At 41.3% G+C, this 27,970-nt stretch overlaps 1 protein-coding gene across 2 annotated transcripts in view; it reads left to right on the forward strand.

Annotated features, from left to right (window-relative positions):
• HEPHL1 (hephaestin like 1) overlaps positions 1 to 27,970 on the forward strand; it is an 82,157-nt gene that overhangs the window by 13,652 nt on the left and 40,535 nt on the right. For both annotated transcript variants that reach the window (XM_003357244.4, XM_021062679.1), the window contains exons 2-9: positions 4,185 to 4,429; positions 12,731 to 12,943; positions 13,566 to 13,745; positions 18,855 to 19,109; positions 21,842 to 22,010; positions 24,888 to 25,027; positions 25,145 to 25,276; positions 27,704 to 27,915. In XM_003357244.4, the coding sequence (XP_003357292.1) occupies positions 4,185 to 4,429; positions 12,731 to 12,943; positions 13,566 to 13,745; positions 18,855 to 19,109; positions 21,842 to 22,010; positions 24,888 to 25,027; positions 25,145 to 25,276; positions 27,704 to 27,915 (1,546 nt within the window). The remainder of the gene's footprint in view (positions 1 to 4,184; positions 4,430 to 12,730; positions 12,944 to 13,565; positions 13,746 to 18,854; positions 19,110 to 21,841; positions 22,011 to 24,887; positions 25,028 to 25,144; positions 25,277 to 27,703; positions 27,916 to 27,970) is intronic.

Raw genomic sequence — 27,970 nt, forward strand, 5'->3', positions numbered from 1 at the left:
GGAGTCAAATTGGAACTGTAGCCGCTGCCTACACCACAGCCACAGCAATGCAGGATCCGAGCTGTGGCTTCGACCTACACTACAGCTCACAGCAATGGTGGATCCTTCACCCACTGAGCGAGGCGAGGGATTGAACCCGAAACCTCATGGTTCCGAGGCCAGGGATCGAACCCACAACCTCATGGTTCCTAGTCAGATTCGTTTCTGCTGGGCCAGGACGGGAGCTCCTCTCTTACAATTCTTACCCTTGTCTCTTGATAGCCATGACTGTCTGTCCCTTCCTTTGAATCATAGGCTGACTTATTCTGGGCTTGTGTCTCATTCATATTTTTATCTAAAGCAACACTTAGCCCTGTACCTTGTGTGCTTCAAGTCCTCAACCTGTACTTGTTGGAAGTTAGCAAGATGGTTTTCAAGCTCAGCCCAGAACTGAATAGGGGAGATGCATGAGAGAGTTCTCCAGGGGGTCATATGTGCTGCTGGGACAGACAGAGCATTTTTCAGGGGCTGGCAGGGGCTTCCCTTTGATTCCTATCCATAGGGAGCATGTAAGTTGTGAAGGGCTTGTTCTACCATGGGGACAGAATCACACATGGGTATAAACTTTATATATTCTGGTCCAGGAACTATGCCTACCTCAGGAGCACCGCTGTTCCTGGATCTGTCTGTGGGCAGAATGGGAATATGGCTCAGGCCCAAACTACAGGCTGAACCCCAACTATCAAGGAGTTTATAGCTCTACTTACTGATGAGACTGGGACCTGAGACAGGACAAGGATACCTGAATCAGGGCATCTGCCTAGGGCTCTGACTCAGAGGGAAGGGACAGGAATCAAAGGGGGAAGTTGTGCCCTATGCGGGAAGGGGTGGGCAGAGGAAGGGGTGGTGCAGGGCCCTCTGGAGGAAGCTGGGAGACTGGAGTTGCCTCACACCTCTTTGGGCTCCATGTCATCGAGCAGATCTTCCAAGGTCTTTTACATCCACCTGGTCTAGCTCTTGTGGAATTACTCTGAGACTCACTGTGGATCTGGAATGAACAGAACTGCAGGGGTTGCTCATCCTGAGCCAGAGGGGGATGCCGGATTACTCTGTTGAAGACATTAGATAGCATCCTTCAGCAAAGGCTGGCCCAAGTTCCTACTGGAAAGAACTTGAAAAGAAGTGGGGAAAAACCTAAAGAGAAAAGGGTTTGAGGCACCCAGAAGAGGAGAAAAGGCAAATGCTGAGTGCCACCTTGTAGGTGCTTACATGAATGATTGAATTATTTTAAGTAAATAAAATAGAATAGAAACTATGATGAATGAGAAAGGGAAAAATGGAAAGGAATATAATGATGGAAACAACTAAGCATTGATTAGAGGGAAGAAGTAAATGGCAGAATTGAAGAGATGAGAGGAACATGTAATTCGGTGGCAGACTTTCTCCTTGAATTAGGTATGTGGTTGCCAGAAGCTCTAGACTTGTATCCCCAGTTTCGAGTGCACAAGAAAGAGATCCTTCACAATTCACTGGATTCCCTCAGATGGAACCACTGAGCCACGCCATGGCTGTCCCTGAACGAATCACTGTGGTCCAAGGTGTCTTGGTGGGGGGAAGAATTACACGGATGGGCCAGGCCTGGATCACAAGCCCTCCATCCACCCATGTTTGAGGGGGCTTGGTGTGCTGATCGGGTGGGCTGAGTCATTTGGTCCCTTGCACTATGCCCCACCCAAAGCACGTAGAATGAGAATTGGGAAGGTGTGCTCTTAGACCAAACAACGGAGAGTGGGCTGAGTTGGCCAAACCCCAGAATGTCTCCTCCATCAGCCCTTTTCCATCTTCTTTGCCTGGGTAACTTGTCTTTGCTCTTTGAGACTATATTTAGGCATTACTTCATCTAGGAAATCTCCCCTGATCTCTCCTCCACTCCGGATTAGATGTCCCAGCACATCATCTGTGTTCTCATAACGTTACCAAACCAAGCTTGGGGCCACTCACCAGATGTGCAGCCAAGCTCATCTACTGACAGTGGGTTGTGGTGAAGGAGGGTTCAGTATTCACTGCAAGGTGCTCAACGTGGGGCCAAGCAAGGACATCAGGCAGCTCGTGCTCAAAAGACCCAACCCCCTGATGGCTTTCAGGGAAGAGTTTTTAAAAGCAAGGTGAGAGAAAGGGTTGAGGGGCATGTGATCAGCTCACATACGTCCTTTTGATTGACTGGTGGTGAGATAGCAGGGAGGTGTTTCGGGAGTCAGCATCGTCACCTTTCTGGTTCCAACTGGTCTGGGGTTGACGTGCTGGTGTTCAGCATGAAGTTAATTTCTTCCATCTGGTGGGGGTTTTAGCATCTGCAAAACAACTCAAGGGCATGGCTCAGGATATTGTCTACAGCCTTTGAGGAGGAACTAAAAGTCCTTGACTTTGTTTTATGGCTAAACTGTTATTTTTGTCTTGCTTGACTCTTTTCTTTTGTTTCTGCATTTTTCTTATTTCTCTGATTAAATTTGCTCTTTGGAACTTGAGGAAAGCCTAGGAGGCTAAAACTTTTCTACAAATAAGAGGCTGGGGACCTGGGGATTCTGTCCCCAGGAAAGCCTTGCAAGGGCCCTGCTTGGTTTCAATAACTCTCACTTCTAGGAAAGCTCTAGATTAGTTGAGAGCTCTTTCAAGTCTTGGCCTTTTTTCTCTGTATCCCCAGGACTGAGTACAGGGCTTGAGATACTTAGAGTTTGTTGAATGACTGAGAAGGAATGCATGCACGTGTACAGCAGTGTGTGCCAGAATGGAACTTGCCTCTCGCCCCTCAGGTAGGACAGAGCTACCCTGGGATGGCTGCACCCAGGAGCTTTTGCTCAAGCAGACGTGGGTACTTCTGGGATTGCAGTGAGGGTTGGAGCCCCACACAAAACATACAGATTGAGAGTGGGGAAGGGGGTTCCACCTCCCAGGAGAAGATAGTATGACCACCCCCAAAGTAGTGTCACCAGTGTTGCTATTGTCTCAGGCTCCCAGAGCCCAGGACTGAGGCTCCCTTTTCCCTGGGGGCCCCAGAAAGGTATCTAGTCACATCAAATCCTAGAATCCTGTTTTCTCACATCCATCTTTTTTTTCTTTCTATTGTACGATACCCTCCAGATCTCCTGCCAACCCTCTTGCCTCCCACCCCATCTTTGCTCTTCCCTTGCCTGACCATGCTAAAACTTGCACACCACTACCATAAAGATCATCCTTAAATACCAATTATCGTGTCACCCATCTTATGAAAAACCTCCATGAGTCCTCAGTGCATCTAGGATAAATTCTAGATTCTTCAATCTATGATAAACTATGTGATAAGTTTCATGGTCAGTCTCTTTGCAGATTTTTACATGCTTCCACACTTCTTACGCCTCACCTTCCAGCCCCGTGCCCCAGCCTATAACCTGCTTTCCCTCCCATGCCATCTGTACCTCCTCCTTGTTGCTCATGCTCTGTCTCTGCTTAGTGCCCTCAACTTTTCCATTTTGCTATCCAATCCTCCTTCTCCTTAGTTTCTGCATTTTTCATGAGGTATTTCTGACCTCTTTGACCCATGGCAGTCTTTTCCTTCCAGGAATGAATGTATTCCTAGAAAAACCGAGCCTATGTCCATTGCATCAACCACTCAACTGGCACTTACTTAATCATGTGTTGTTCTAGCAGTTACTTAATTTGTTCATTATTAGATCATAAACTTTTTTACTGAGAGTGCAGTAAGTGCAGGGTAAGGGTTTGTTAAATGAAAAAGTGAATGAGAGTTCCCAGGGGGCACAGAGGGTTAAGGATCTGGTGTTGTCACTGTTGAGGCTTGGGTCGCTGCTGTGGTGTGGGTTCGATTCCTGGCCCCAGAGCTTCTGAATGCTGAGGGTGTGGCAAATAAAAATAAATGAGATTGTATTGAATGAAAAAGAACAAATGGGATGTGTGACTTTAGCATATTTTTGTTTTGTTTTAGTTTGGTTATGGATGCTATTTGTGCCTTTTGACTTGTCACTTAACTCTTAGCCTCCCTTTCCTCACTAATAAATTACGTATAATCTCACCAGGTTTACAGAGCTTGAAGAGTTTACTGTGAACAGCAAATGAGAAATCATACTTGAAAGTACTTTATGGAACTGTGAAGGTAAACTGTTAGGATGTCTCTTTCAATTTCAGTTATAAAATATTTTCCTTCTCACTTTTAGACTTGCAACCTTATTTCTCGAAAGAGGGCCCAACAGGATAGGCAGTCTTTACAAAAAGGCTGTTTACAGACACTACACAGATGAGACCTACTCCACGGAGATCCCCAAACCTCCCTGGCTTGGCTTCCTGGGCCCCATCTTGAGGGCTGAAGTGGGTGACGTGATTGTCATCCATCTGAAGAACTTTGCTTCCCGACCTTACTCGTTGCATCCACACGGCGTTTTCTACAACAAAGATTCAGAAGGTAAATATCAATCCTGTGCTATTGATGTCTCGTTTCTCTTTCATAAGGAGGGCAACTGTCAGTTACAGCGAAAGGGGTTTTAGAAGCGCACTGATGACCCATGTCCTTTCGTCGTCTCCCTGTCTCCTCACTCCGTCTCCAACTGTCCCCCTCCACTGTCTTCAGCTCTTTTCGAAGCAGCCTTGGCTTCTTGTTTGTACTTGAAGAGCTTCAAGAGTGCATTTTCCTGAGTTCTCCCTAAAGTCTTAAAGAAAATGGATGCAACATTCTTAGACTTTTGAGATGGAAGCGTTTCTCCGTCCTCAGAAGTGCTTTTCCACCTCCCTCATTGCATTCTGGCTCATGACCAGGCGGAATGGGTCAAATGGTGCTCAACCTGCTGCACCACTGGCTCCGAGGAATGTGCCAGGCACAGCACCATTAACTCGGATGCGGCTCACTTTATCATCAAGGAGGAGCTTCTGGGTATTAACAAAGGTCCCAAGGTAGCCAAACTTGCTTGGCGGTTGTCATAGCCAGCTGTCTAAACAGCCAGGGGAGACACCGGTGATGATGAACTTGAGACTGGGAGTGCCCTTTGTTCTTGGCCCTTTTCCTCCACCTGAAGTGCAGCAAAGCTCTCAGTCCCAGATTTGATTAGTTCCGAGTAGCTGAAAGTGAGCACATAAGATTCACTACCTACATAAACCTTCCACTGAATACCCACCAGTTGCCAGAGACTGGCTCTGGATCCTGGGAATAAAAGATAACGCATCCCAGGCTATCTTTGAAATTCAGTGACTCAGAGTAAGGGTTTATTTCTGAGCACTCGATTCTCTTCTGCTGATATATATGCTTATCCTTGCACCAACGCCATACTGTCTTGATTCCTATCGATTTACAGTAAGTTTTGAAATTGGGTAGTATAATTCCTCCAACTTTAAAAAAAAAGACTTTTTAGCTATTTAGGTCCTTGGCATTTCCATATAAATATCAGATTAGCTTGTTGATTTTTACTGAAAAAAAGTCAGCTGGGATTTTGATGAGGATTGCTTTGAATTTATGGATCAGCTGGGGGAAAATTGCCACCCGTATTTTAAAGATGAACTGCCATCTTGACAATATTGAATTTTCTTATCTATGAACACGGAATTTAGGTCTTTAATGTCTCTAAACAGTGTTTTAGTTTCCAGTGTATTCCTTTTCTTATACTTACTTCAAAATATTTTATTATTTCTGACACTATTATAAAGGGACTAGTTTTCTTAATTTCGTTTTTTGATTGTTTGTTACTAATGTTGATTTTTTTTTTTTTTTTTTGTCTTTTTGCTATTTCTTGGGCTGCTCCCGCGACATATGGAGGTTCCCAGTCTAGGGGTCCAATTGCAGCTGTAGCCACCGGCCTACGCCAGAGCCACAGCAACGCGGGATCCGAGCCGCGTCTGCAACCTACACCACAGCTCATGGCAATGCTGGATCATTAACCCACTGAGCAAGGGCAGGGACCGAACCCGCAACCTCATGGTTCCTAGTCGGATTCGTTAACCACTGAGCCACGACAGGAATTCCCTAATCTTGATTTTTGAATACTTATCTTGAATCCTACTAACTTGTTCAACTTGTTTGTTTATTTATTTATTTATTGCTATTTAGGGCCACACCCACAGCATATGGAGGTTCCAGGCTAGGTGTCCAATCAGAACTCTAGCTGCCAGGCTACACTACAGCAACGTCAGACCCAAGCCACATCTGCCACCTACACCACAGCTCATGGCAGAGCCGGATCCTTAACCCACTGAGCGAGGCCAGGGATGGAACCCGCAACCTCATGGTTCCTAGTCAGATTCATTTCCGCTGTGCCACGATGGGAACTCCCAACTTGTTTATTAATGGATGTTTAGGAAGGTCCCCAGAATTTTTAAATACAGAATCGCGTCACGTGCACAAAGACAGTTTTACTTCTTCCTTACCACTCATTATACCTTTAATTTTTTTCTTTTGTCTTATTACACTGACTCAGATCTTCAGGACAATATTTAATAGCAGTGGTGAGAGCAGACACTCGCCTCGTTCCCAGTTTCAGGAAAAAAAACACGCAGTCTCCCTCCCATTAAGCATGCTGTTAGCTGTGGATTTTTCTTAAATATCTTTTATCAGGTTAAGAAATTTTCTGACTGTTCTCAGTTTGTGGAAAGTTTTTAATTTGTTAAGTACTGGGTATAGATCATTGCTTTCTGCATCCATTGAGATAATGTGGTTTTTGTCCTTTGTTCTATTAATATGTCATATTATATTAGTTTATTTTTTGAATGTTAAGCCAACTTTGCCATCATCTCAAATTCCATTTGGTTACGGTGTATAATTCTCTTTATAAGTTGCTGGAGTTTGTTTGCTGGTATTTTGTTGAGAAGTATTGTGTGACATTCACAAGGAATACTGGTCTATAGCTTTCTTTCATTGTGATGCTTTTATCTGGTTTTGGTGTCAAGGTAATGTTTGACTCACAGAATGAATTTGGAACTATTCCCTCTGCTATTTTATGAAAGATTTTATAAAGCGTTTGCATCATTTCCGCTCAGTATTCGATAGAATTTATAAATGAAACCATCTGAGCCTGGGTTTTCTTTGAGGGGAATTTTTTTTTTATTACTCAAATGAATTTATCACATCTGTAGTTGTATTTTTTAATTGCTAATTTAATTTCTTTACATATTATAGGGCTATTTCAATGCTTTATTTATTTTTGAGTCAGTTTTGGTAGTTTCTTTCTTTTAGAAATTTGTTAGTTTCCTCTAAGTTGTCTAATATTTTGACATAAAATAATTTATAATATTCCATTATAGTCTTTTTTTTTTTTTTTTTTTTTTTTTGGCTTTTTAGGGCTGCACCCAGGGCATGTGGATATTTCCAGGCTAGGGGTCAAATAGGAACTGTAGCCACTGGCCTATGCCATAGCCACAGCAATGCCAGATCCCGGCTGTGTCTTTGACCTACACCACAGCTCACGGCAATGCTGGATCCTTAACCCACTGAGGCCCCTGAGTGAGGCCAGGGATCGAACCTGAGTCCTCGTGGTTGTTAGCTGGGTTTGTTAACCGCTGAGCCACAAGGGGAACTCCTACTATAGTCTTTTCAATTTCCATGTAGTCAGAGTAATAGCTCATCTTTCATTTCTGGTTTTGGTAATTTGTTCTCTCTCTCTCTTTTGGTCAGTCTATAGAAAGTTTTCTCAATTTTATTGATCTTTTTCAATGAAGCAACTTCCGGTTTTATTTATTTTATAGGTTTTCTGTTTCCTCCTTCATCGATGTCTGCTTAAATCCTTGCAGTTTGCTTCTTTCTGATTGCTCTAGGTTTAGTTACTTTGTTTTCTAGTTTCTCAAGATGGAAGCTTATGTTATTGGTTTGAGACTTTTCTTCCCTTTTAACCTAAGAATTTAAAGCTTAAATTTCCTTTTAAGTAATGCTTTGTTGTATATCGTAAATTTTTGTATGTTTTGTCTCCACTTTTATTCAGTTTAAAATATTTTAGAATTTATCTTGTGATTTCTTCTTTGACCTGTGAGTTATTTAGAAGTGAATCGATTATTTCCAATATTTGTAATAGAGAATTTGCAAGAGTAAAGATGTCTATGAAGGAAAGTAAAAGTACTTGTCTCTTACCCAAAAGGCCATCACCTTTTAAAATTTCTTGTAAATTTCTCTTAGAAATGTTTGTGTGCATATATGGATGTGAATGTGTCTGTGGTTATGTGTGTATATATATATTTGTTCATTTATACAAATGAGATTATATGATAATGCTCTTATTCATTTTCTGTTTTTCATTTCTTAATACATCTTGGAGATTTTTCTCATATTAGTACCTACAGAGAGACCTCCTTTTAGCAGTTGTGCAATATTCCATTGTGTGAATATGTCAGTTTGGTAGTGACGATTATGTTGCTCTCAGTTTGGGGTTGATGGCAGCAATTCTACAATGAATATTCCAGTTCATGTATTTTTAAAACCATTTTCGAGTGTGTTTCTAAGGCAAATTCTTAAATGTGCAATTGCTGGCTATGTTCCTTCCTTTCTTTTATGATAAGAACTGGCAAGTTGTCCTCCCCCAAATCGCACATTTTATTCATCTGCCATTTGTTTATGAGCTAGCCTGTTTCTCCCACAATCCCACTAACTCTCAATATTTTCAAATCGGACAGGTGCAAATTTGTATATTACAGTTCCTAAAAGGCCTCTTGTGCTGGGACACGTAGGGCCAAATGAATGTTTTTTAAATATTCTTGTGTTGTTAACATTGTCATTGTTCAAAATCTTTTGGGGAATAATGCTCAGAACCACGTAATAAACCACTCACCCCCAAGTCTTTTTTTACTTTACACTCACAGTTTATTTTGGATCCCAAGTGATAGTCTTCAGAGTGGTGGCACCAAGGATTTGTTTAGGGACTCTAGCTCGCCCTTTCAAAACAGCCACCAACAACTCCCAATAATAGTAAGCAGAAGAGGAGTTCCCGTCGTGGCTCAGTGGTTAACGAATCGGACTAGGAACCATGAGTTGCAGGTTTGATCCCTGGCCTTGCTCAGTGGGTTAAGGATCTGGCGTGAGCTGTGGTGTAGGTCGCAGATAAGGCTCGGATCCCGAGTTGCTGTGGCTGTGGCGTAGGCCTGCTGCTACAGCTCTGATTGGACCTCTAGTCTGGGAACCTCCATATGCTGCGGGAGCAGCCCTAGAAAAGGCAAAAAGACAAAAATAATAATAATAATAATAGTCAGCAGAAGAAATCATATTAAGTATATTGTGAATAAAAGGGTCTCTAGAAAAATTCCTATTTGTATTGATTCATGTCATATAATCAAAGTAAAGTGAGTGATCTTAGTTGAGGCATAAAGACAAGACTACTACCCACCCACTCTCTCCCAACTCCTGACCCTCATCCTCTCTAAATTTAAATTCAGAAGCTTCCAAGCTTTGCATTTTATTCACAAGATTTTGATTGAAGATGATGTATGGTGATCATTCATTATTTTACTCAAAAGATATGTATTGAGCACCCACCATATTAATTACTCAGGTAGATCTTGCATGTAAAATTATGGTAAAAAAAAAACCTGTTTTCATGGCACTTAACAGTCTACTGTGATAGACAGACATTGATCAAGCTATCACACACAACTCTATGAGATAGGTATTATAATTATCGTATCTTACAAATAAGAAGCTAAGACTCTTGGAAGAGAAGGAAATTGCCCAAGTCATTTAGCTAACAAGTAATGAAGATAGGATTTGATTCTAGACAATCTAACTTCAGTGGCTGTGAACTTAACCCTGGCTCTACTATCTTTTTCTCTGTGTGAATGCATTTTAGAAAACAGATCTAGCACAGGGAGTTGGGGATTGCTTGAGCCAGACCATGCTGGGCCTCGCAGTCCACGTTCAACATCTTTTTTTTTTTTTTTGTATTGTTTTCTTTATCTTTTATTTTTTATATTTATTTTTTTAATTACTCAGATGAATTTATCACATCTGTAGTTGTATACTGATCATAACAATCTGATTTCACAGGATTTCCATCCCACAGCCCAACATCTTTGACCTTCATGTTGGGAAAGATGAGAAGCCATGGAATGATTTTAGGTAGAAAACAATATAATTAAACCTGAGATTTGGACAGATTACTCTTGCAATGTCTTTGGAAACGGGTTAAATAGATAAGCGATGTAGTGAAGTCATTCAGGAAGTTGCTGGATGAGAGACGATGTTTGGATTAGGAGGAGAGGGACATAAATGGTTGGCTTTGAGAAGAAGCAAGGACGGGACCTGCGGTGCTTTGGAAATGGAGAGGGAGGAAGAGGAAGAAGATAAGCATACTCCCTTTGTTTCTGGCTAGTGACATTGAATACTGGTGATGACTTTCATTGAGAAAGGAGGCAGTGGTTGAGGACGAGGTGTGGGAAAGGAGAGCTGATGTTCTTTGGGAAAGAGTACGTTGAGATCTCTGAGAGTTACAAGTGGAGATGTCCAGTAGACAGTAGGATATCAGTGTGAAGTTCAGAGGTAGGGTCCAGGCTGGAGAGAAAAGTGGGAATCACTGGCATGTAGCTCTGAGGATGGCTGCCTCAGAGGAGAGGCTCCAGGGAGAGAGCTCTGGGCATGGAAAGAAGGGAGCCAGCATTCCTTGAAGATTTCTGATATTGAATGGCAGATGGAGGAAACTGAACTGGAAAACTAGATGGAAAAAGAGTTGCCAAAGAGTACTGGGTGATGTCACAGGAGCCAAGGGAGGAGTATTTTTTTTAAATGGAGGGAAATGGCAATAATATCAAATGCCACTGAAAGGTTAGGTAACACAGGAATTTTTTAAACGTCATTTGCATTTAATGGGATGGTGGGTAATAATCTGGATTTTTCCTATCCCTCTACGAGATTAGATCAGTTATCATGTTAGAAAACAGTAAACTACTTCACTTTCGAGTAAAAATTGTTTTGTCAAATACTTCTCAGTGTTATAGTCTCAACTTGTAATGAAAGGAAATGTAAGAAGTTACTTTTAAAAAGCATGGTTTTACAGCTTTAGGAAGACATTCTGAAAACATCAAAAACATAACATTATATTACTCAACCATTTGTTTATAATAATTTTCTTGGAAATATTCCCCTAGAATTTTATAGCAAAAAGTTTCTTTCTCTTAAGGATCTAGCAAAAACAGTATAACCTAATATACTGAACAGTATAACCTAATAGCTTAATGTATAGTAAATGCAGATATAATATATGACCTAGATATTACCAGGAAATTTGGGCTGCTTTCAATGGTGAAGGGATCTAACTAATTAAATTAATTTCCTGCTTCTTTTGTATAAGCTTTGCTTTCTGACTTTATCTTTTGAGTGTGATGTAGCATTTGAGTTTAATTTCATATTCTTTTTAGAATAAAAGTAACTAAAATTTAGTATGTAAAAGAAAAATTTACATAAATGTATACATAAAGTGAATAAAGGTGTAAAAATAGTTCATATACTATATTCCTAATAATTTATGGGGTAGTATCATGGTGCAGTAAGAAGTCGGACACAAATAGATTTGAATCTGGTCCAGCCACATGTTAGCAGTATTAACATTGCCTTAATGTAAATGAGTATTAATATCTACTACATGGATTTGCTCTGGAGAGTAAGTGAGATAATACACACAAAATACTTCCTATATTTGGCATATCATAGGGTTTAGCTGTTGTCGTAGTCTTCTCCTGACATCTTTCTCCAAAAATCAAATTATGTTTTATGGTAGAATTTGTTAAAAAGGTAATATCAGATTTTTTTTAGTTATATCTTTTCTATGGCTTGCCTTGGATACACTGGCTTTTGCTGTCTTATTTGAATTTGTATTTATAACGCCTAGCTCATTTGCCAGCATGTGGTCAATATCCCATACAGGTTTGTTGAGTGAATTTGTGAACGAATTGGAGAATGGAGAATGAACTTGGTGTCATGTCCATCTCCCTCTATGCCCCTCACCTTCCAGCCTTCTCAGTGCCATCCACCTCCTCAGAGTCCTTCAAGGTCCCCCAAATCCCACCTCCAGTATGAAGCTTCTAATAATTATAACTTACACAGATTGGTCTCCATCCTTCCTGCCCAGGTGGTGTTCAAATGGTTTTTGCAGTAGACCTTCCTTCATTGAAAAGTCTTGTGCAATCTTTGTTTATAAAACAAAAGAAGGAAATGCTCCATCCATTTGCCTCTGCATCCTCTGAGGCAGACTCTCCACCCTGGATACACTTAAAATTACATTCAGTGTATCGCCCTGGCTTATTCTCCAGTTGGCCTCTGATCATAATACATGTTCTAGTCTGCCCAACTGTAAGGGCCCTAGAGGAAACAAGATTCCTTCCTATCTTTTCATGAGACCTGAAAGTTCTCAGGCCTCAAATTCAGGTGCTACATCTGTTGTAAGTGTCCAGGAAATGTTTGTTATTTCTTCTGCTGCTTCTCCTTTCTTCTTCAGTTGCTGTTAAGTGGATCAAAGTCTTCCTGACTGGTACGGGAGGCCCATCACAAGGGGTTTTTATGAACATTTGTTAGGCATCTGGCTCTGTGCAGGATACTTCACACACATTGCCGTATCTAGTTCTTATATCCCTGTGGAGTAGATATCAACATTCCAGCTCTATGGATAAAAAACCAAGGCATTGAGAATATCTAGCCTCAAGTTCATAGCAAATAAATTTTAATTCGTATGCGTTTTACTTCAAAGCTCCAGCTCTTCCCCCATAGCATGTGATCTGTGCATTTTATCTATGTTTTCTCTTTCCTTGTAAGGAGCCCTGTACCCAGATGGAACATCTGGAAGGAATAAGGATGATGACAGGGTTCCTCCTGGCAAAAACTATACCTATGTCTGGCCAGTGAGAGAAGAATATGCCCCTGCTCCAGCGGATGCAAACTGCCTGACCTGGGTGTACCATTCACACATTGATGCCCCTAAGGACATCTGCTCTGGGCTAATTGGCCCACTGCTAGTGTGCAAAGAAGGTAAGGGGTCTCTTCCCCCCCTGCCCCTGGGAGCCTATTTCCAGGTATGTTGAAAAGTGTGTATAATCTTTAAGTCTTTTCCTGCCTACCATCCTTGCTTCACACAGAGTGTGCCTCTTCTTCCACACTTGCTGGAAGAGTAGGGAAATTCTTCTAACACAGAAGATCCATAGCAGGGACAATAACTCAGGTTCTAAGAACCATCATAACACTCTCAAACTTCTATGCTTAAAAAATACACACTGACACCACACATAAGTGTAAAATGTAGTCAAATGATCAAGAGTACTTTTGTTTTATTGTTTCACCAGCATAATCATTTTGCTATTTTATTTCTCTTAGTTGATTTAGTGTATCTGTGCTATGTCAATAAAGTAGATTTCCTTTAAGGATAGACAGGTTTCCAAGTCTGTGGTTGTGAAGATTTCTGTTTTACGACTTTTCTATGGCTCCATCATTTCCATTAAAGCCCTTGACTGCTTTTATATTGTGAGTTACTCTTGTGCATATAAGTCTTTGAAAAACTTCAAACGTACCTGATACAATGGGCAGGAAGTAAAGCTCATCTTGATTTAATCCACTTTGAACTTTTTTCTCCTATTCTTTTGAATATGCCTGATAGGTATCCTGCATAAATATTCAGGGACGAGGACTGATGTGGATCGCGAGTTTGTTATAATGTTTACTTTGGTGGATGAGAATCAAAGCTGGTACCTGGATGAAAATATCAGACATTTCTGCACTGATCCTGATTCAGTTGACAAACACGATGCTGTTTTCCAGAGGAGTAACAAAATGCATGGTGAGTGTCTCCCATGTCAAGAACATACTGCCTGCCTTTTGTGTTTTAGCACTTCGAAGGATATAACACACACAGAAATACCAAACCTAGTTCTCCAAGATTTATAACTTAGTGATGAGAATAATAAGAAACTGATGAAACACAATACATTCCAGGATCTAAAACAAAGAAAGAGAACAAGAGAAAAGTAAAAGAATAGAGAGGAACTGAAAAAACTGAAAACAACAAAATGGCAATAAGCACATACTTAGCAATATTTACTTTAAATGTAAATGGATTAAATTCTCCAATCAAAGACATAGAGGTGCTGAATAGATTTTTTTCCATTTTTTTTTATTACTCAAATGAATTTATCACATCTGTAGTTGTATAATGATCATAACAATCTGATTTCACAGGATTTCCATCCTACAGCCCAGGCACATCCCCCGACCTCCCAAACTGTCTCCCGGAGACCATAAGTTTTTCAATGTCTGTGAATCAGCATCAGTTCTGCAAAGGAGTTCAGTCTGACCTTTCTTCAGATTCCACATGTCAGTGAAAGTATTTGATGTTGGTGTCTCATTGTATGGCTGACTTCACTCAGCATAATAGTTTTTAGGTCCATCCACGTTGCAAAAAAATTCTGGTATTTCATTCTTTTTAATGGCTGAGTAATATTCCATTGTGTATATGTACCACATCATCTGGATCCACTCCTCTGTTGATGGACATTTAGGTTGTTTCCAGGTCTTGGCTATTGAAAATAGTGCTGCAATGAACATTGGACTACATGTGTCTTTGCGAGTCATGGTTTTCTCTGGGTAGATGCCCAGGAGTGGGATTGATGGATCAGATTGTACTTTTATTTTTAGTTTTCTGAGGAGTCTCCATACTGTTTTCCACAGTGGTTGCACCAATTTACACTCCCACCAACAGTGTACTAGGGTTCCTTTTTCTCCATGCCCTCTCCAGCACTTATTGTTTGTAGACTTTTGGATGATGGCCATTCTGGCTGGTGTAAGGTAGTACCTCATCGTGGTTTTGATATGCATTTCTCTAATAATGAGGGATGTTGAAAATCTTTCCATGTGTTTTTTGGCCGTCTGTATGTCTTCTTTGGAGAACTGTCTGTTTAGGTCTTCTGCCCATTTTTTGATAGGCTTGTTTGTTTTTTTTTGGTATGGAGCTGCAGAAGTTGTTTATAAATTTTGGAGATTAGTCCCTTGTCAGTCAATTCATTTGCAAAGATTTTCTCCTATTCTGTGGGTTGTCTTTTTGTGTTGTTTAGGGTTTCCTTTGCTGTGCAGAAACTCTGAATAGATTTTTTTTAAAAGACCCATCTATATGCTACCTACAAGAGACACACTTTAGTTGTAAGGACATACATAGACTGACAGTGAAGAGATGGAAAAAATTTTTCCACACAAATGGAAATCAAAAAAAGCTGAAGTGGCTACACTTATATCAGGCTTTAAATCAACCTTAAAACAAAGACTATAGGAGTTCCCATTGTAGCACAGCAGAAATGAATCTGACTAGGGGCCATGGGGCTGTGGGTTCGATCCCTGGCCTCTATCAGTGGGTTAAGGATCTGGCATTGCCATGAGCTGTGGTGTGGGTCACAGATGTGGCTCGGATCCCACGTTGCTGTGGCTCTGGCATAGGCCAGCAGCAACAGCTCCAATTCAACCCCTAGCTTGGGAACCTCCGTATGCCATGAGTACAGCCCTAAAAAGGACAAAAGACAAACAAACAAACAAAAACCCAAAGACTATAATAAGAGACCAAGAAGAGTGTTGCATAATGATAAAGGGTCAACTCAACAAGAAGATATAATATTTAAAACACTTATGTGCTCAACCTAGAAGCACCTAAATATATAAAGCAAATATTAACGGACATAAAAGGAGAAATAGACAGTGTTGGAAGTCCTAACCAGAGCAATTAGGCAAGGAAAAGAAATAAAATTCATCCAAGTCTGAAAGGAAGAAGTAACTGCTTTTGCAGATGACATATTACATATAGAAAACCCTAAAGACTCCAGAATAACTGTTAGAACTAATAAGTTAAGTAAATTTGAGGGATATAGTATCAATACACACAAATATGTTGCATTTCTTTACACTGATAATGAATTCTCAGAAAGAGAACTTTTAAGAAAAAAAATCTCATTTACAATTACACCAAAAAGAATAAAATACCTTGGAATAAATTTAACCAAGGAGGTAAAAAACCCACATATTGAAAACTATAAGACATTAATCAAAGAAGATACAAATAAATGGAAAGATAGTCTGTGTCCATAGATTGGAAGAATTAATGCTGTTAAAATGTTTATACTACCCAAAGCCATCTGTAGATACAATGCAATCCCTATCAAAATCCCATTGGTGCAGTTCTTATTGTGGCTCAGCAGGTTAAGGACCCAGTGTTGTCTCTTTGAGGATGCAGGTTTGATCCCTGACTTTGCTCAGTGGGTTAAGGATCTGGTGTTGCTGAAAGCTGCAGTGTAGGTGTCAGATGTATCTTGGATCTGGTGTTGCTATGGTGTAGGCCACAGCTGCAGCTCCAATTTGACCCCTGGCCTGGGAACTTCCAGGTGCAGCCATAAAAAGAAAAAAAATCCCAATGGTATTTTTCACAGAAATATAACAAATAATCCAAAAGTTTATATGGAACCACAAAAACCCTGAAAAGCCAAAGCAATCTTGAGAAAAAAGAATAAAACTGGCGGCATTATGCTCCTTGATTTTAAACAATACTATAAAACTATAGCAATTAAAATGGTATGATACTGGCACAAAAACAGACACAGAGCTCAATGAAGCAGACTAGAGTTCTGAAATAAACCCATGCAAGAATATATAGGAGGAAAAATACAGTCTCTTCAATAAATGGTGTTGAAAAAGTTGTACAGTCACATGTAAAAGAATGACAGTGGACAACTATCTTGCACATATGCAAAAATTAACACAAACTGGACTAAAGGCTTGAATGTAAAATCTAAAGTTAGAAAATTTTTAGAAAAAAACAGAGGGGGTAATCTCCTTTATATAAGTTTTAGTAATGATTTTTTGAATCTGACACCAAAGGCAAAAGCAACAGGAGCAAAAATAAATAAGTGGGACTATATCAAACTAAAATCTTCTGCACAGCAAAAGAAACCATTAACAAAATGAAAAGGCAACCTACTGAGTGGGAGAAAATATTTGAAAATCATATACCTGATAAGGGACTAATATCCAAAATATATAAAGAATTCATACAACTCAATAGCAAAAAAAAGAAAAAAACAAACAAACCCAACCCAACAATCATATACAAATGGGCAGAAGCTGTGAATAGATATTTTTCCAAAGAAGAAATACAGATGGCCCATAGTTATGAAAAGATGTTCAACATCATTAATAATCAGGGAATGCAAATCAAAACCATAATGAGATATCACCTCATACATATTAGAATGGCTATTATCTTTTAAAATTTTATTTATTTATTAATTTTTTACACTGTACAGCATGGGGACCAAGTTACACATACATGTATATGTAATTTTTCCTCTCATTGTCGTGTTGCAATGTAAGTATCTAGACATAGTTCTCAGTACTACACAGCAGGATCTCATTGTAAATCCATGCCAAGAGCAATAGTTCGCATCCATTAACCCCAAGCTCCTGATCCCTCCCACTCCATCTCCCTCCCATCCGGGGAACCACAAGTCTATTCACCAAGTCCATGATTTTCTTTTCTGTGGAAAGGTTCATTTGTGCTATGTATTATATTCCAGTTATAAGTGATTCCGTATGGTATTTGTCTTTGTCTTTTTGGCTCATTTCACTCAGTATGAGATTCTCTAGTTCCATCCATGTTGCTGCAAATGGCATTATGTTGTTCTTTTTTATGGCTGAGTAGTATTCCATTGTGCATATATGCCACATCTTCCTAATCCAATCATCTGCTGATGGACATTTGGGTTGTTTCCATGTCCTGGCTATTGTGAATAGAGCTGCAATGAACATGCGGGTGCATGTGTCTTTTTTAAGGAAAGTTTTGTCTGGATATATGTAGAATGGCTATTATTGAAAAGACAAGAAATAATAAGTGTTAGAGAGGATGTGAAGAAAAGGAAACATTTGCTGATGGGAATGTAAATTAGTGCAACCACTATGAAAATAGGTATGGAATGTCCTTAAAAAACTAAAAAGAGAACTACCATATGATCCAGCCATTTACTCCTGGGTAATTATCTGAAGAAAATGAAAACACTAATTCAAAAAGATATCTGTACCTCCAAGTCTGCTGCAGCATTATTTACAATAGCCAATATGTAGAAACAATCTAAATGTCTACTGGTGGATGAATGATAAATAAATTATAATATATAATAATAGAACATAATTCAGCCGTAAAAAGGATGAACTCTTGCCATTTGCAGCAGCATGATGGACCTTCAGGGCGTCATGCTCAGTGAAATAAGTCAGACAGAGAAGGAAAATACTGTAGGATTTCTTTTACACATGGAATCTAAACAAACAAAAAACAAAACAAAACAACCCAAAGCCAAGCTCATAGAGTCAGAGGACAGATTGGTGGTTACATGAGGCAGGGGATGCTTGTGGGAGACATGGCAAAAAAAGTGACCTGTCTCATAGGTCCCTTCTAATCACTTCTTCTCCTTTCCTCCTTGCTACTTCAGCCACTTAAGTAGCTACTATGTGTCAGCTTTTCTGCTGTGAGATAAGACAGGATTTCTAGTTACAAGGAACAGATCTGGTCGGGAAGGTAAATATACAACTAGAGATGGAGGTAGGAGGTAGCCAAGCCATCCTGGAAGTATGAGCCGTGCTTTTGTTCACTCCTGATCTCACTGTGTTCACATAAGCAACTCCAAAGCTGTTTTCATGTTGCTGATGACTTCCACTGAGTGCATTTTTCTTAAAAAGACAAATGTTTTTCATTCCTTTCTAGGACTGTATTTTACCCAAGATGTCATGTTTTTCTGTATAAAAGCGTTACAACCAGTGATCTGTGCTAACGTTTCAGCTGGGCTAGAGGGTGTATTACGGATGTCTCCGCTCACCTCACCTCTGCAGGGGAGATTCTTCCACTGATGTTTCTGTTTTGCAGCCCTCAATGGATACCTCTTTGGAAACTTCCCCGAGCCTGACATGTGTGTGGGTGAATCGGTGTCCTGGCACCTATTTGGGATGGGGAATGAGATAGATATCCATTCCATCTATTTTTATGGTAACACCTTCATCAGCAGAGGGCATCGGACCGATGTCGTCAACCTGTTCCCAGCCACCTTCCTGACAACAGAAATGATAGTTGAGAATCCTGGGAAGTGGATGATAACCTGCCAAGTCAGTGATCACCTCCAAGGTAAAAAGGACAAAGATGAGAGTGGGGATGCTTACAATGTACAATTAAACCATACAGTCAGTGGTGCTCATTCAGTGCCGCTGTTGGATGCATTCTTGTATGTGTGCCTGCTGTGGGATGATTCTTATATGGGTTGTATTTAATTAAACATTAAACATAGAAGAAAATGTACAATGCTTATTTGGCATCTTACCAACAGGTGTTTATTAATCACCTCCCTGTGAACCAGTTAAGAGGTGATTGAAAGAAATGATAAGACCTCCCAGGAACTTGGAATCTAGTAGTTAGATATAGTTGGACATTTACAAAATGAATAAAATTTGAGGCAAAGTGGTAAATGCTCTAAGTGCTTTGTCACTTCATTGGAGCATCAGAGAGGCTTCCTGAGGAGATGGTTCCCTGATCTGAGCCTAGAAATATGGGTAGGAATTTAATAGAAGAGAAGAAAGTCTTTCCAGGTAGAGGAAGCAATATAAACTGGGAAAAATGTATGTTCTATATGAGCAACTGTAAACAGAATAATACATTTTTTCAGCGCTGGAAAGGAATGTATAGCTAATCTGGATGAATCCCTACTTCTTATTTCCTCTTGGACATCTCTTTCAAGTAATTGTAGCAGCTTATTGCATCTCGGCTCCTCTGTGAGAACATTCTTTCTTACATTGAGACATAATCCAATGATGGATGCAAAATCCTATGAAAAGTGAATGATAAATATTTGTTGACTTAAATACCTGTTGAATGACTTGGTCCAGTTTCCTTGGCACCACACAGAATAAGTTTTACTTAGCTGGACCTTAGGCTCATGTCAGGGGAGTGATGAGCGGGAAGACTTAGGGAGGCAGACTGGGTCCCAGGGGAGCAACTTTGAATGACAAGGCTAGGGATTGTGTCTAGAAGGCAATAGCGAGTCCTTCTAGATCCTTAGGCACAGTAGTGACATAATCAATGCAGTGATTTAGGAACATAAACACAATGCCTGTGTGCAGGAAGGACTCAACAGAGAGATTCTGGCCACTGGATGCCAGTTAAGAAGCATTGGCAACATTAGAGTCATGACATATTGAAGGTCTGGCCTAAATTGGTGACAACAAGAATAGAAAATGTGTCAGTGAGATAGACATGGGAGAAACAATGTGTGATTCAATTTGGACAGTGACTAACTATACAAGTCATTACAGGGACAAGGACGTAACTCTTCAGGGCTGCTTTCATAACACATTCTTTTCCCATCAACTCTAAACAGCTAGTCTTCACATTTGTCAGCTGGGTTAATGAACACCTCCCTATTTTCTAGACATTTATCTATAAATGCATATGTTATATATAAAGTGAAATCAATCTATTAACACTGCCTGTGGCTCACTTTTCCATTTATTAACATGGCAGAAAGACATTTACATGTCAATGAATATAAACCTACTACATCGTTGTTAATCCTTCTAGCATCCTTTGTAAGATTATCATTTACTTTACCAGTGTTCTATTAAGACGAACATTTTCGGAGTTCCCGCTGTGGCATAATGGGACCTGCAGTATATCTGCAGTGCCAGGATGCAGATTCGATCCCCAGCCCACTGGCTCTGTTCTTGCAACTGTGGCTTGGACCTGACCCTGGCCTGGGAACTCCATATGCCATTGGGTGGCCAAAAAAAAAAAAAAAAAAAAAGACTTAAATTTTCCCTATTTTTGGCTATTGCGAACTGTATTGATAAACATCAATGTATAGAAATACGTATACTCTTATCTGACATTTCCTTAGGAAAATTCCTAGATTTGGAATTCCTGCATTGAAAAGTTTATTTTTTTTTTTTAAGCTGTAGACATATATTGCCAAAAGCCCCTTTAGAAATTGTTACTCTTGGGAGTTACTGTTGTGGCTCAGTGGTTAATGTATCCGACCAGGAACCATGAGGTTGTGGGTTCGATCCCTGGCCTCGCTCAGTGGGTTAAGGATCTGGCATTGCCATGAGCTGTGGTGTAGGTCGCAGATGTGGCGCGGATCCTGTGTTGCTATGGCTGTGGTGTAGGCCGGCAGCTACAGCTCCGATTGGACCCCTAGCCTGGGAACCTCCATATGCCGTGGGTGCGGCCCTAGAAAAGGCAAAAAGACAAAAAAAAGAAAAAAGGAAAGAAATTGTTACTCTTCACTCACGGTGTGTGAGCATTCCTTTTCCTATTCATCTGCGACAGTGAGAATTATTTGTCTTTCTAATATTTACCAATCTGCTCAGTGAACAACAGTATTGCTTGATTACTATTAAGGTTCAACTTTTTTTTTGTTTGTTTTTTTAGGGCCGCACTTGGGGCACATGGAGGTTCCCAGACTAGTTTTTACTTTAAACTTTGTTTATAGTCCTATTTTCTGTAGAAAAGTTTTAAATGCTCATGGAGTCAAATCTATCAGTCTTTTCCTGTATGATTTTTTTTTTTTTCTTTTTAGGGCCGCACCCATGGCATATGGAGTTCCCCAGTCTACGGGTCCAATCACAGCTACAGCTGCTGGCCTACACCACAGCCGCAGCAAGGCCAGATCTGAGCCGCATCTGCACCCTACACCACAGCTCATGGCAACACCAGATCCTTAACCCACTGAGCGAGGCCAGGGATTGAACCTGTGTCCTCATGGATGTTAGTCAGACTCATTTCTGCTGCACCACGACAGGAACTCCCTGTGTGATTTCTTTTGTGAGCATTTATAACTTAGCTCATGGTTTTCCTCTGTTCTGCAGCTGGCATGCTGGGGCAATACAATGTTGGTAACTGCAAAAGTGGTACTTCTCACCCCAAGATGAAGGGACAGCAGAGGCACTACTTCATAGCAGCTGAAAAAATTCTTTGGGATTATGGTCCTCAAGGCTATAACAAATTCAGCGGTCTTCCCCTAAATGCCTCCGGCAGGTAAGCTCTCTTTGTTGGTGTTTCTAAGCCCCCCGTAAAGAGGCATCTGTTAGGCTTTTCGTTGTGATCTCATTTGTATTCCAGGCACTGCTCTTATGAGCATACACTGCATGGATGGCATGATGGCATCACTCAAGGAGCTCTGGGCACCAGAATGTACATCCTAATGAGAATTGGCACAGTATTTACTGCTTTGTGATTTGCTGGCAAAATCAAAGCATTCAATTCATTCATTTCTTTATCAAACATTTCATGGGCATCTACTGTATGCAAGCTGCAGTGCCCAGTGCCATGAGAAAAATACTCAGCTGACAGAGAACAGAATGTGGTCTTTGCACCGAGGAAGCAGATGGTTTTGAAAAGGGAACAAGACAAGACTCTCTTTCAGTGGAGATGAACTGGCCAAGGAAAGTTACCCTTTTGGTTCAAGAACAGCCAATATAAGTTGAGCCCCCCTCTACCCAAAATTCCTTTTCCTCCCTGATCAGTACAAATGCCATTTTTTTCCTTCAAAATCTAACTCTAATGTCGCCTCTTAGGCAAAGCCTCTCCCGACACCTGAATACTTTTCTCTGGGCTCCCACAGCAGGTAGTATTCTTCAAATTGGATCTAACGATTCGTTTAGAGGATGCAGACTCCTGCATCTTCTTACCGTAGAATCATATTCAGTGACATCTGTAATAGCATTCCAGAATGTACAGTGTGATACCAATGAGCATGGCTATTATCCCATAATCCTTTCAATATTGGGGGGAATGTTCCCCAAATTTTCTCTTTGCTCAATAAGATACTCTTTGTTTCTTTCACTGCAAATTTCATTCATTCATTCATCCTTCCACCAAACTGAGGCCCTTGAACCTTGGCGAAAGAAATCATGTGAACTATATGTGAAAAATTCGTTGATATCAACACTGTCTAGTGACCAGTGTTTTTCCATACATGGAATAATGAAAATTAACGTTGAAAAATATGCCTTAAGGGCCTTCCAGAATTTGGAATCACCTTATAAAATATGAAATGTTAAGCTATATTTAATCAATATTTAATGTAATATGTAAAAGCTCAATGTCCTAAGTGACATGAGGGATGCAGGGAGATCGAAGACAATGTTCCCAGTCTCAGGGAAAGAAGCTGAATGCACAGGAGAAGAGAAATAACTTGGCAAGTTACAAATAAAATGAAGATGATTTGTCCGGGCAGTAAGTTCTCCGGGCATTCAGAGGGAGCTAAGTTAGCCAGAAACACTTCACAGAGGAAGCGGAACTGAAGGAAGTTCTCGAAGAATGATAGAATTTATATAAGTGAGTAGAAAAGAGAGGGAAATTTTATGGAGTTCCCATTGTGGCTCAGTAGGTTAAGAACCCAACGTAGTGTCCGTGAGGATGAGGGTTCCATCCCTGGAGTCTCTCAGTGGGTTAAGGATCCGGCATTGCTGCAAGCTGAGGTATAGTTTCCAGATGCAGCTCAGATGCAGTTTTGCCATGGCTGTGATGTAGGCCAGCAGCTGCAGCTCTGATTCGAACCCTAGCCTGGGAATTTCCATATGCTGCAGGTGCAGCTGTAAAAAGAAAAAAAAGAGATAATTTTAGATGCAGAGGTAAATGCAAAGCCTCTGCTATAAAGCAGAGAGCAAATGGTGTGGGGATTTGCGTGGGAAGTGGGCATTTGCACAGAGCAGAGGAGAGAGAATTGGGATAAACTGAGTATCAATTGCAGAGATCCTCTAATCCATTTGAACTTTATTTGATTGCCAATTGGAAACAAAGATTTTGGAGCAGGTACATGACAAGGAAAATTACTATTTTGGGGAGTTCCTGCTTTGGCACAGTGGATCAGTGATCTGGCTTGTCTCTGTGAAGGCACTGGTTGGATCCTCAGCTGGGCACAGTGGGTTAAGGATCCTGTGTTGCTGCAGCTGTAGCATAGGTTGCAGCTCCCATTTGGATTTGATCCCTGGCCCGGGAACATCCATATGCTGTGGGTCTGGCTGAAAAAGAAAGGAAAAAAAAGAACATTCTTATTTTGGAGATTATGTTGTAGGAGTGTGTATGCTAAGAAAACAAACAAACAAAAAAAAGCCCCAAGTGAGCCAGTGTGAGATAGAGGATGCAGACCACACGGTTAAGAGGTTCATCTTATGGTTTAAACACAAGGTAAGGAGGACAGGCCTGTACTGGGAAGAAAGGAAAGGAAAAGATGGAAAAAAAGAAGCAGGCAAATTAAAGAGTTACAAAGTCAGGAAGAGCAAGACAAAGGGACGAGGCAGAAAATGAAGACAAAGCCCATGTGTCTGCAAGACTGATGATTCTCACTGACAGAAATAAAATAGGCTAGAGATAGTACTCATCAGAAGTTATGTTTTTGTATTTCGCAACTTTGCAATTTGGCATTTGATGTGTATAGTTTATGTGGCAACTCTCCATGGACTAAGCTCTTTGATTAACTAGCCACTCCATTCCTTAATCGTACCAGATATCAAAGAGCTTACTCTATGCAGACTGTTCATACTGGCAGCAGCAAGAGAGAGAGGGATGTTTATTCTGCAAAGAAACCAGTTAGGTCTTTGTTACTTTGTAGGACGCCGTTCTGGGACCCCACTATTGGTAAGTAAGGAGTTTCCCTGTGTGCTCTCGGGTTGCTGGACCTCTGGGGAAGAAAGTACAATGGCTAAGAGAGAAATGAGCTTAAGCATCAAACAGCTTCTGAAGTCTTTTAAGGCCGGTTGACAATTCCTGAGAACTTTGTTGAAGCTGGTGCTCTTTTCAGGGGAGATGGGTGGATGAGTGGGCTAATGACAAGAGACAAAGCTCCGTAAGGCAGGCACTTGGTGGATATGCAGATAGGTGCTCCTGGTCAATTTCCTATTCTTCCCACAGTGGCTCTGAGTTCTACTTCACCCAAGGGGACAACAGAATAGGAGGAAGATATTGGAAGGCTCGTTATACAGAGTATGTTGATGCAACTTTCGCTCAAAGAAAGAGACTCTCCGAGGCAGAAGCCCACCTTGGAATTCTTGGTACAGTGCAACCCCCTGTCATGTACTGGATGGGGGAGAGGTGTTGATGGGTCCCGTACACCTAACTGAAGCGGCTCTCCTGCTCCTCTTCTCCCTCCTTCTCCCAACCTTTTTCAGGCCCTGTCATCAAGGCAGAGGTGGGTGATACCCTGTTGGTGACCTTTGCCAACAAAGCGGACAAAGTCTACAGTATTTTGCCACACGGTGTGATCTATGACAAAGCCTCTGATGCTGCCCCAAACCTAGATGGTAAGTGCTAGCCTGGGCTTTGGGAGGAAACAGGAGGGGTGAGCAAAGGACTTAGAACAGGACAGACCTGTTTCACATCCTGGTCCCATTGCTTACTAGCCCTTGGGCCAGCTAGTTCAACTTTTAAAAAAAAATTTTTTTTTTTTTTGTCTTTTTGCTATTTCTTGGGCCGCTCCCGCGGCATATGGAGGTTCCCAGGCTAGGGGTCCAATCGGAGCTGTAGCCATTGGCCTACCCCAGAGCCACAGCAACGCGGGATCCGAGCCGCGCCTGCAACCGACACCACAGCTCACGGCAACGCCGGATCGTTAACCCACTGAGCAAGACCAGGGACTGAACCCGCCACCTCATGGTTCCTAGTCGGATTCGTTAACCACTGCGCCACAACGGGAACTCCAAAAAAAAAATGTTTTTATGAAGTGTTTTACTTGATTTACGGTGTTCCTTCAATTTCTGCTGTACAGCAAAGTGATCCAGTTACACACACACATATATATTCTTTTTTTTCTGATACTGCTTTCCATCATGTTCTAACCCAAGAGATTGAACAGAGTCCCCTGTGCTAAACAGTTGGACCTCATTGCTGATCCATTCTAAATGTAATAGTTTGCATCTACCAACCCCAAACTCCCCGTCCCTCCCACTCCCTCTCCCAGAGCACCCCTGGCAACCACAAGCCTGCACTCTAGGTCCATGATCGATCTGTTTCTGTTTTATAGATAGAATCATTTGTGCCCCATTTTTAACTTTCTGACCTTGTTCTTCTCATGTACCAAATGTAGATACTGACCCTCCCCTCACAGGGCTTTGGGACAGGATGGGAAGAATTCAGGCAGGGTCTGGTCCTTAATAATGCTTAGGAAATATTAATGCCTTTCCTTGCCCCTCAGAAATGTAACAAATCTCAAAGCCAGCTACTTCCACAGCCACCCCCCTTCTCTATGGTGGAGAGCTTTTCTGTTGCTGTTGCAAGGGGTTCTGTATGTGAAAGCTGAGGAGGAAATCGGATTTCCAATGTTTTGTTGAAATAAAAATCTTACGCATGCTCTTTACTTTGTATCTACTGACAAATATTTATTTAAAACCAGTGTTACGTGCTTACCATCCTATACGCCCTCTCCCAATCACAGAGGACGTAGCCTAGGCTCTCTACATGTAAGAAAGGCAGCTTCTACCCACTGGCCACAGAAAATGATCCTTCCATGCTTTGGTCCTGGAAGCCTTCCCATCACTGCAACAGATATCATGACACCTGGGATACCTCTTCCTGGCCAAGGATGAGGCTCGTCTGGTCTAGAGCAGGCTTTGCGGCGATGAGGAGGGCCAGAGAAGGAAGGCGTGAGAGAGAATTCCCCATCCCGAGACCCACCTGCCCCTGCCCGGGCTACAGCACCATCTCCTGTACCTGCACGCTCTTCTTGGTCAAAATGCTCACAAAGACTTCTGCATGTGTGCAGAAAGCCCAAATGTCTACATTTTCTGTTATTTAACTCAGAAAACATGTTGGGCACGTTTTTGCGAAGCTCTGGACAAGATGCAGAAAGTCTTCTGCCTCCATCTAGTTCAAGAGGTTCCGCGTGTTCATTTGGCAACGTGATGGGAAGAGCAAGTGCAAGACTTTGGAATCAGACAAAGTCTGATGGAATCGCATCTGCCCTGCATCAGCTCTGTTACCATGGGCCTTTGCTTACCTCTATCTTGTAGTTATTTGAGTTATTTCCTAGTTTAACCTTCTAGATTTCAAACTCTTTAAAGATAGGTCTTAGGTTTAACTTTTAGGGGTATCCTCAGCAGGGTCAAATATAATATATTGCACGCAGAAGGCACTCATTATACCTCAGTGACACATTATCATTTTACATTTAAATGTTAAATGTGCAATTATCTCCCTTTTAATACTTTTTTTTTTTTTTTTTTGCTTTTTAGGGTCGCACTTGTGGCATATGGAAGTCCCCAGCTAGGGGTCCAATCAGAGCTACAGCTGCTGGCCTACACCATAGCCACAGCAACATCAGATCCGAGCCGTGTCTGTGACCTACACCACAGCTCATGCCAACGCTGGATCCTTAACCCACTGAGCGAGGCCAGGGATCGAACCTGCAACCTTGTGGTTCCTAGTTGGATATGTTTCCACTGCACCACGATGGGAACTCCTCTTTAATACTTTCTAAACCTGAGTAAGAGGTAGTATTTGTGAGGATATGGACTCTAATCTGTGAAGAAGATAATCCTTTTATATAAGCGTCTATCTCTTAAAACAGCAGACTGTAGCAGTGCCTCCCCCAACCCCTGGTGAGATACAGTGTAAAGAATTGTCCTCCCCAAAATACCTTATCAGAGAGAGACACCCAGCGCTGGAAGACCCAGAGTGCCAAGTTTAGGGTTCTTGTCTGTTGCATTGAGTAACTATTTCATTTATCTCCTCAGGATTTCTGAAGCCAGGGGCACATGTGAAGCCAGGTGAAACCTTCACATACAGGTGGACGGTGCCTGAAAGCGTGAGCCCAACAGCTGATGATCCCCCCTGCCTGACCTATCTTTACTTCTCAGCGGTTGAGCCCATCAAGGACACCAGCTCTGGCCTTGTAGGGCCTTTGCTAGTCTGTAAAAAGGGCACTCTCAATGCTGATGGGACACAGGTAGGCCATCAAAGGTAACCAAGTTCTTCTCAGGGTTGCAGGTGAAAGAACATGT

Source organism: Sus scrofa, chromosome 9 (assembly GCF_000003025.6).
Source record: "Sus scrofa isolate TJ Tabasco breed Duroc chromosome 9, Sscrofa11.1, whole genome shotgun sequence".
NCBI classification, from domain to species: Eukaryota; Metazoa; Chordata; class Mammalia; order Artiodactyla; family Suidae; genus Sus; species Sus scrofa.